This window comes from Petaurus breviceps, unplaced genomic scaffold (genome assembly GCF_028583685.1).
Source record: "Petaurus breviceps papuanus isolate PSGF00001 unplaced genomic scaffold, PetGlider_PUasm1.0 90895, whole genome shotgun sequence".
NCBI classification, from domain to species: Eukaryota; Metazoa; Chordata; class Mammalia; order Diprotodontia; family Petauridae; genus Petaurus; species Petaurus breviceps.
In genome coordinates this window covers 22,765,532-22,776,466 of record NW_027187372.1, presented here as the reverse complement: position 1 = coordinate 22,776,466, position 10,935 = coordinate 22,765,532, and the positions used below count along the sequence as shown (strand labels likewise).

General features: G+C 34.0%; 1 protein-coding gene across 4 annotated transcripts in view; it reads right to left on the bottom strand.

The window, feature by feature from the left end:
* Positions 1 to 10,935, bottom strand: part of NEK7 (NIMA related kinase 7) — a 233,458-nt gene that overhangs the window by 7,103 nt on the left and 215,420 nt on the right. Inside the window, exon 10 of one of the 4 annotated variants that reach the window (XM_069074498.1) lies at positions 5,227 to 8,279. The exons of the other annotated variants lie outside the window; for them this stretch is intronic. Coding sequence (XP_068930599.1) covers positions 8,169 to 8,279 — 111 coding nt within the window. The 3' untranslated portion in view covers positions 5,227 to 8,168. Of the gene's footprint in view, positions 1 to 5,226; positions 8,280 to 10,935 lie in introns of those variants that run through there. 4 annotated transcript variants of the gene reach the window in all.

The window sequence follows — 10,935 nt, the reverse complement described above, 5'->3', positions numbered from 1 at the left end:
GATAGATAGATAGATAGATAGATAGATAGATAGATAGATAGATAGATGGATAGTCTTCCGCCATTAGTATGTAAACTCTGAGGATAGGGATGGTCTTAACACTTTGACTACCTTTATTTGTACCTCTGACACATAATGCTTGATAAATAAATCCTCCCCTTTTCTACCCCCCCTCTCTGTCTGTCTCTGTCTCTGTCTCTGTCTCTCTCTCTCTCTCTCTCACACACACACACACACACATACCTACCTCCCTCACAGGATCATAAATTTATAGCTGGAAGAGATCTTAGAGGTCACTGAGTCCAAACCCTGAATTTTAAAGATGAAGAAGCTGAGCCCTAGGGAGGTAAAGAGTGACTTGCCCAACGTCACATGAGGTAGTGTCAGCTGCTCAAACTCAACATGGTTAATATTGAATCTCTTTACTTTCATGTTGGTTCCCTTACTCAACCATCCCATTTTCATGAGCGGTATGCCCATTCTTCTAGTTTCTCAAGGTAGAAAGTTAGAAGTCATCTTCTACTTTTCCTTTAGTTCCTATCTACAACATCACCAAGTCTTATTATTTATCTGAAATAACTCCTGGATTCACCTTTTACTTTCTATTCTCATTGCTACCACCTTGCCACTTCTTGCTTGGATCTGATTACTATGCTAGCCTTCTAGCTAAAACCAAGTAGAGACTCCCTAATCTCAATCTCTCACTTCTCCAACCCATTTTGCATAATGCAAAATTAGTTTCCATAAAACGACTTTTTTCCCTTTTATTTTTTGGAGGCAATCAGGGTTAAGTGACTTGCCTAGGTCTGAAGTTAAGTGTCTGAAGCCAGATTTAAATTCAGGTCCTCCTGACTCCAGGACCAGTGCTCTATCAACTATGCCAACTTACTGCCCCAAAACAACACATTCTTAATGTCAGTCTTCTGATCAAGAAACTATTATCTATATTGACTAACACTAGATCACCTACACTTTCCCTCCTGGATTTCAAGGTCCTCTACAATAAGGCCCTACCTACCTCCACTCTACCTATTGAAGATCCACCTCTTCCTCCCAACTAGATTTCAACACTCACTTTCCTTTGACCAGAGAGTCAAGCTGACCATGTTACTCTCACATTATTCATACTCGTTCCTACCTCTGATTTTGTTGATTCCTTGACTGGAATCCCTTTCCTGCTATATTCAACTTATACAAATTCTACCTATCATAGTGGCAAAGAATTTGAAATCAAGAGGGTGCCTGTCAATTGGGAAATGGCTCAAAAAGTTATGGTATGTGATGGAATACTATTGTACTATAATAAATGAGGAAGGATATTCTTTCAGAGAAATCTAGGATGATATGTATGTACTGATGCAAAGTGAGTATAACCAGGAGAACAATTTGTGCAATAATAGCAATATTATAAAGACAAATAACTTTTAAAAACTTAGAAACTCTTTTCAACAAAATGATCATTCACCATTCTAGAGGAGTCATGAACTCATGACAAAACATGTTAAGCACCTCCAGATGAATTAGGTGATAGACTCAGAGAACAGATTAAACTATGCATATATACATACATACACACATATAGTATGAAAACATTATACACACATTCATATATTTAAACATAGTTAATAAGGGAATTTATTTTGCTTGATTATACACATTTGCACTGGGTTTTGTTTTCTTATTTCATCAATGGGTGGAGAATAGGAAGGTAGGAGGGAGAAAATTCAGAACTGAAAAATAAAATTGAATTAAAAAAAATTTCAAATTAGCTTTCAAGGTCCATCTCAAATTATACCTTCTCTGGGATGCCTTTTCCAACTATTCAAGTCCACAGAGATCCCTCTTATCTCTGTATACTTAATGAAATTGAAATCAATACTAAACAATATATCATTGGTTTCATGTGTATGAGGGTGAGGTTCATACTATATATGTTTCTGTATCCATTACAGCACTTAACAAAATGTTAAGCACATGGTAGGCATGCTGAAAATTTTTGAGTAGTTGATTACTTGTGTATTCTACCATAATTCTCTGGGAGAATTAGGGCAATGTTCATCTTTTTTTTGGGGGGGGGAGGACCTCTTTAAACCTACCTCATGAGGCTGTTAGCAGAATCAATGCAGATAAGTGCTGAAACCTTTAAAATGCTTAAAACTCACAATTTTCCAACCTCAATTTGTAAAAAGGGATCTTGCAAATTCACCACCAATGAACTACTTTAATTAAATCCAAAGGTGAGGCAGAAAGCTCTTGAACTAATACCAAAATGTAATTTAGGTCTAATATCGCTTGGCAGATAAACCAACAACCTGATTTAGACAGTGAAACAAACTGGTCAGCATAAAATTCTATGAAGAAAATATATACCTTACAAAGTTTATTCTTTCAGATGAGCTTATTTATGGCTTATGCAATATAATGACAGAGAACTGGCCTTACAGTCAGGAAGACCTTGGTTAATATTTTCAGCTCAAAGGTTTGCTTTCATATTTAGTTTATTTTAAACAGTGTAGTGATGTTTAACATGAAAAATTGTGTCCAAAATATATTCTTCACTGTGACAGATGAGAGAAAAACAAATAAAAGTAAAAATAATTGCAAGTAAACTGTATTCTATAAATACCATCAAAGGAAATTCACTAAAATGATTATTTCTCCCTATGTTTGGACATATTCCTATGAAATTTTTAATTACTCTGAATCATCACTGTACTAAATTATCTAATAAATCTCAGTATGAACACATTCCCAGCAAAATGAAAGAAAAATGAACCCTTTACTCTGTAGCATAAAGAAACAGTTTGATAGGCTAAGTAAATAAGGAAATGAGTCTTTGGGCAGCAGTCGCTACTTCTTTTCTTCTGTAATCCGTATCCATTATCGTTTCATGGGGCAGTGCATTTCCACATAACTTATTGCCACAATAATTTATTTATTTATTTAACTTTATTTTGCCTTTTGGAGAGCATTTGGGGTTTAGTAACTTGCCCAAGGTTACATGGCTAGTTTTTTTGTGTGGGTGTTAAGTGTCTGAGGCCAAAACCGAACTCAGGTCCTCCTGACTCCGAGGCCAGGGCTTTACTCATTGTGCCACCTAGCCGCCCCTTACTGCCACAATTATTTATTTGGAAGGTTGGCTATAAATGTTTCTAAATAATAAATATCAATATTTCTTTCATATTTAAGGGGTATACAAGCAATGTGCCCTTCAACGGATTGAAAAGATAAAAAAAGTTCTTGCTTCCCTTAGTCATGTTTTAGAAAGTCACACTGAAAGTCAATGTGATATAACGGAAAGCACCCCCCAGGATTTGGAATGAGGAGACCTGAATTACAATCCAGGTTATTTAGTTGTGTGACATCAAGGAAAGTCACCTAATCACTGACTTTTATCTCCCCTACAAAATGGAGATAATACTTGCATTGTTAGGAATAAATACTGCTATCAGAAAGCTAGTCAATGACTGAGGTTCTCTTCCACATGTTGATTTTCAGCACACAGGTGTGGGGCTCCAAGGTATATGGTTGAGCACCATACAATAAAAATGAAATTGCCATGTACTCTCCCTCACTACTTCTCACTTCTTTCTTTGTACAAATTTAAATCCAATTCACTTGCAAGTCATGACATCACCTTTCTGATGTCATAGGTCCTCTTCAAGAACAAAGGACAAACAACTATATGTAGGTCAAGAAAAATGTTTTGTTCCAAACTACTGTCCCAGGGAACTTTCCACTTCATGAAAGCCTCTAACAATCTGGCAATTCCAATTAAAATATAATTTTGGGGATCACTAAAATGAAGTTGAATCCTGGCCAAGTGAAGAACCAATAATGGTTCCAGGAAATAGAAAGTACCCCACCCTGGCTTCTTCTCACACAAGCTGGGTAATAGGAAGGCAGATTGTATACAGTCAGATTATTCACTGTATAAACTTTGTTTTTCTCCCTTTGATATAAAAGAACATTGAAAACAAAAGTGGGGGAACTACTACAGTGTCAGTGCCCCACCTACTGTATGCCCTAGCTGTCATTTCATGTATGACTTAAATTTTATATTGAAACCTAAACTAACAAAGTAAACTTTTAAGCTAACATTTAAAATATGAAGGATCCATTATTTCATCCCTCTGGAACTCTACTTCCCATCCACTATGCCTGTGCACCCATGCAATTAGTCTGTCTTGATACAGATTCTCCAAAGGTCTTTCCAACATTCTCAAGGTCTTCTTTTATTCTCTAGAGTACAAGTGTATTACTTGGGGTATCTGTTATTTCTCATCCTGACTGACCTATCTCCTTTTCTAGCTGTCATACACCCACACACATATATCTCCTTGAATTCTGTGCAATCTCCTGCATGTTTATTATTGCTCACTTTGTTACAAGAGAAAGTAATTAGATAAAAAAATTATCATAAAGTACTTCACAAATTTTGTAAAAGTATCAAAATCAATCTGAAGAAAGGTTACCTTATTTTCTTCATATAACTAAAATTATATTTCATTTTCAAAATAAGTTTTATTAGGCCTGGTTTTGACATTAGTCATTTCTGCATATGGAATTCCCCAAAAGATTTCTTCAATGGCTACTTGCCATTCCCCTTAAACTTTTCCTATATCTACTAAAGCTAGAAATAATGACTCAAGTCATTCCCATCCTCTTCAGGAAAGACAGTTGAATATCTGCTATGCTAGGGCATATACTGCATACTACTGTGCTATAATTTTGACAGTAAGGTGCTATATTTCTTCTCTCCTTCTAAATAGCACATGAGAGGCAGGATGTGCTACTGAGCTCTATAGCCCCAAGGCTTAATACTAGAACCCACTTATCATTTGAGAAACTGCAAAAGAGCAACTAGAAAGGGATGGAGCATACTCAATAAAACATTTTCACATGATGAGGATCAGATGGGTGGTGTAGTGTGTTAAAATCTAATGTGGTCGAGGCATTTTTCTAACAAGATGTGGCTTTTCTGTGCTTAAATAGGCAAGGATGCGATGAGGAAGTCTAAGTAGAAGAAAAACAAATTCTCTCTGAGTCTGCTCCTAGTGAACTAGGGCTGAACCTGGTCCCTCTTAGCTATCAGTTACAAGTGTATTATTAAATTTTAGGTTTCAACCATGTGACAAAGTAAATGTGAAAAATGCGTTTTAGACATTATTTAGAAAAAAATATGAAAGACTCTTGGAATAGTAATCACTACACAATCTTACCATATTACTCTTAATTTTTTATATTTTTATTTATATCAGGAAATTGTATAGTCTTCAAGCCACTAAGAATCATTTGAGCATGTGTATTTAAAGCATTAACAAAGTAAAAGTATTTCACAAAAGAAGTCAATGTTACAGTACTACTGAAATGAGGCATAGGATAATTATACATTTGTAGGTTATAAACATAATACATTCATTTGAAGAATAAACATTTAATGCAAATAACATTTTGGTTAAAATAAATATCATGGTAAATGTTAACAGCAACACCTACAGTATATGGATACTAAAAAGGTGTTTTGTAATAGATACTATTTAGAATGGTAAGGCATTCATGAAATGGTTTTTTAATAATTTTTACTAAATTGACAATCATCACATACTATTGAGCACTTTATTTAAATAGGGGCATGCTTCATTCACCCTTTGTAAACTTTTGTATATGGAAAAAGTTACACCAAAGTTTTATTCTCTGGGTGTTAGAATCAGATGTACCTTTCATTTTATTGCTTCTGAAATCAATTTAACTGCTTAGTTTTGTCAATAGAACAGTTTAACCATAAACTGAAATATAAAGAGAACATTTTGTAGGTGTGTTTAGAAAGTCAACTAACTCATAATCATCTTCATAATTTCTTTGAAATGATCCCTTTGAAAATTAAAATTTGACTTTTACACAGTGGTTTCTTCAGAAAAATAATATGCACATTTAATCAAAATAATTATACAATCTATGAAACATACAGCTTCAACATATAAAGTGTGGTGAGGGTCTTCCTCAAGCATTATCTTCTTCCCCCATATGGTCTGCTAGCAGACAGATATATTAGGTACAGTCAACTCTTTCTGTACAAGGCACAATGGATAGTCAAGCTAATGAATTTTAGACCCATAGGTTTTTAAAAGACTGCAGGAAGGGAAGAGCATCCTGTTCCAACAAGAGAACACTTCATCTCGATCACTTTTACTGCAACATTAAAATGAATGAGACATCAATGGTCAACTAAAATGATTCAGTTCATAATTCGGCAGATAAATGTCTACGGATGCTTAAAAGTGTAGTCGGGGCAAAGGAAATAAATTATACTTAGTTTCAGGGTAAAGGAAAAGTCGTTTTTTTTCATATTAATATTAAAATATCAGAACCCCAAATGCCATAGACTAATTTTAGAGAGAGAAAATCATTTTATATCATGAATATTTTAGGAATTTTGAAGTTTAAAAATTGATTGAAATTGTCTGTATATTCAAGGTTCAGATTTTCACATACTTGTAAGGCAAAGTATATTAAAAATGATGGGAAAGATTGTCCTCTAGTGTATTTCCTTATTGCACATGAAGCTTCTGTGTTAACAATACAACCTATTCCAATGTTTTGCAGTAGAACTGTGTCTCTTTGTGATGACTAAACTTAACATTTTCTTTTGGCTCAAAAATTTTATTCAAGGCACTGGGTATAACTGTCAAATGCACAATAGATCAAAGACATACCAAAACAGTATTTAACTAAAGGTGCTTTGTACTCTGTAAATTTCTTTAAACTAAAAGAAGCTTTAAATTGTGTATTATCTTCATATGTGAAGGCCAGAACACAGGACTTCTCTTGAATCTTCTCAACAAAAATGATGATCTCATAAAAATTTGGGTTGAAGTAATGACCTACTTTTATAGCTTTAAACATATGCTAAAACACTATCTTAATAGTCAAATATTTGAAGCTGTTTGCATCAACATCCACAGGTGCATTATAAAACATGTCCTTTCTTTCTCGTCATCAAAACAAAATAATCATTTATGCATACACAGTGACCAATATCTTAAAAAATAAAAGAACATATATTGAACTTGCTATTCAATTCAAGAAATTACTGGTAAACTGAATATACTTAAAAAGGGTATCATCAGCATGTACTCTGCACAATTGAAACATTAATAAAATGAACTTTTAAAAATATAAATAAGAAAGCAACTGTTGCAGAATATAAAAAATATTTCTGAAAGGGACAGATCTTATACATCAGGAAATATAGGAATAAAAATATATGCTTACATTATAGTGCACAGTTATATATTGTCACTGAGTTTATGGATTAAATGTATTTAAATTGATAAAGGAATTCAAATATAGTACTGCAAAGTCATTCAAAGAAAGAGTTTTAAAATGTACAAATAATAAAAACACACAGAAAGCCTTGGGCAACGTGCAAATTTTAAAATGAATATCACACCAGCCAAACAAATCCTTAACCATTTTTTATGGATTCATTTATACCATTTTAACGAAAGGAAAAGATAAAATATACATAAACTCATCAGTGTCTGACTCATATTTTCCCCCTAACGCTTCACATTTCAGAGATGATTTTTAATACATAAGCTGAGAAGTTACAAATGTTCAAATAGTTTTGTCTACACTCAGAAATTAATTTCCAAACTGCAATACATTAAGAACTAAAACATACACCTCCAACTTTTAAAAATTATACAATTATTTAAAAGTTCACAATCGTGCTTATCTATGAATGATGAAATAATAGATGAAACACATGCTTAGACAGTTTGCCTTGGGTAGTAAGTCAAATATGACATGTGCCAAGCTCCACCGTCAGTATTTTGGCACTTGATGTGTATTTGAACACAATTTTATCAGTAGGAAAAATCAAAGATGTTTTGAAAACACTTAACCATTCTGAACTGTAAAGTTCTATTACTTCCCAAATTCTAATAGTAAAATTTCCTTATTCCCAAAATGATTTTTGTATAAGTAAAGGAAAATTTGAATTGGTACAAAATGAAGCTGATATGAAAATTGGTTAAGGATTCAAAGCACATCAGTCAGCTCTTAAAAACTATACTTAGCACACAGACAACAGAAGGGAGGTATGATCTGCACAAAAATACTTGAACATTTTCTGGTTCTATTCTTCATTATCTGCCACGTGCTTAACTGCTTGCAGTACATGCATGCATCCGTTTAGCTACATCATAAACATAGGTTATATCTGGTCGCTTCTCTGGATCTGGGTTGATGCACATATTTACTAACTGTCGTAGCTGGGGAAAAAAAAACAAAAAAAATCTTAAGACCAAAACCACATTAGATATTAGTACTACAGTGGTGAGAAGCTTATTGTGAGAGACTATGTATAATTACAGTTTTATTCTAAAAATGCACTATGCCTAAGAACAGACATTTGATTAAGTATATAAAACCCTAAATTTTCATTTGATGGCATTTTACATTTATACAATGAAAACTTATAAACATATAAAGTGCATATTTTTCTAAATGCAGACTACTAAAATAGATATTTCTGAAAGAAGTTTGATCCTTATGGTATAATCACTACAAACTTTAGATTTTTAAGTACCATGCTCTCTACATTGAACACTTGAAAACATTTATTCAGTTTAAAAGCTACACAAAATTTTTTTAGAACATATGACCTGTATAAGATGAATGTTAATAAGCTCTGAACCTATTTTAAAATAGGAAACTGTATACAATTATTTCAACTATGTGAAGGAAGGCAATATCAAACATCAACAAAACTCATAGAAATTCAGTTGACAACTTTGGTAGAACCTTGTTAAATTAATCAAGCAATTTTAGAATCTTGAACACACAAAAAAGAATCCCCACTATAACAAGCCAATAAGTGGTCATCTAGGCTTTGCCTAAAGACATCCCATGAGGTCTCAGACAGTTCATATTTCACTTTTGGACAGCCTTCACTGTTAAATAGCTTTCATGATATCAAACTTAAATTTGACTCTTTTTGGCTTCTTCTCCAGATGAAACCACTAATTTTTTCAAATGGTTCTCTTATGACACTGACTCAAGATAATTCACTACACAGAGATGCTCTTCATCTTCTCTATTTCCTTTGAACTCAATGCAATACTACACATGTGATCAGATCAGAGCAGAATATCACCTCCTTACTCTTGTAAGCTATGTATCTCTCAGTACAGACCCCCTTTACTTTTTCTGGCGCTCATGTCGCACTGCTGACTCATACTGAGTTTATGGTTCACTCTAATCCTTGGCATTTTTTCAAACAGTTCTTTATTCCCTATCTTGTATTTGTGAAGCTTATTTCTGAACTCAACAAACATAAGAGTATATTCATCCCTATGAAATTTCATAAGAACAGCTGAATTTATCAAATGTCTTGCTAAAATCTTGGTTAAATGGCATGTCTGTCATTCTCTTGACCTACTTACTTGGTAACTTTAAAAAAAAAAGGAAAATAAAGTTTGGTCAGCATGACCTGTTCTTGCCAAGGTCATGCTGATTCTCTGCGATCACCACTTCCTTTTCTAGATGTTTGTTAATCACCACTTCAATAACCCATTTTAGAATTCTGCCAAAAATCAAGGTCAAGGAAATAATCAGGCATTAGTTTGCAGATTCTAGTCTCTGTCCCTGTCTGTCTTTGAAAGGCAACTAGTAGTATAGAGGATAGAACACTGGGCCCAGAGTCAGGAAGACTCGAAATGAAATCCAGCCTCAGATAGATACCTGCTTGTTGTGTGACCTTGGGCAAGTCACTTAACTTCTAATTGCCTGTTTCCTCATCTATAAAACCTATACTTGGCAGGGTTTTGTGTGTCAAACCAGATATTTGTAAAGCACTGTGTAAGTGCTAGCTATTATTATTATTGTAATTATTACATGACACTATCATTTGCCCATCTCTAATCCTCCAATATCTTCTCTATCCACCATGGAATTTCAAACATTATCATCAGACAAACATCATTGTCAGCAGGTCAGCAATCATATCCAATCAGTTCTCTGAGTATCTGAGGAAAAAGTTCACTGGGACCAGAGGTTTTGAATTCACATGGACCACTAGATACTCTTCTAATTAATTACTTTATATTAACTATCAATTCTCAATTTGACATTTTTATTCTATCCTTTCTTGGGCAAATGTCATTCTACTTGGTAAAGGACAAAAGAAACGGAATAAGCACTGAAAAACAAAGCTTTCTTTCTGTTGTTAGTTATCAATAGTCCAACCAATACATGCAACAAGTTTTGATCTTTATTTGACCCTCCTCTTTTATCTAATATAGTTCCCACAAAAAACCTACACCCCCCCCCAAATCCACCCCTTTTGTTTTCCTTACCTTTACACACTTCAAGCTGGTTTTTAGCATTTCAGATACTATTCTTAAGTTACTATGATATGGCTTGTAATCATTTATCTGCCCTTACTTCCAACATTTGTATCTCTTTTTAAACAAAAACAAAACAAACTAGTTGGTTGATGAGCTCTTTGGCTCCTCATTATCAGAATTATTTCCCTTTGTATCATCATAAATTCATCCTTGAGAGTTTTCTATCCCCACAATAATTTTAATCCATGAGATCCAACCTATTTTTCCCCTTGATGGCTTTGAAATATGCTTTTTTCACATCTAGGCTACATGTCAGTGGGCACTGTTCCCCAAGGTAGGTAATATTGATACTTCGCTACCAGTTCTTCTTAATGAGAATCAGATTAAAACAGAATTTCCCCTTGTTTGTCTCTCACCATTGAAGAATGACATAAAGGCAGTAAGGCACATCAAGAATTCATTTGTTGCTACTCATTTATTAGACGAGAGAGAGAGAGAGAGAGAGAGAGAGAGAGAGAGAGAGAGAGAGAGAGAGAGAGAGAGAGAGAGAGAGAGAGAGACAGAGAGAGAGAGAGAGAGA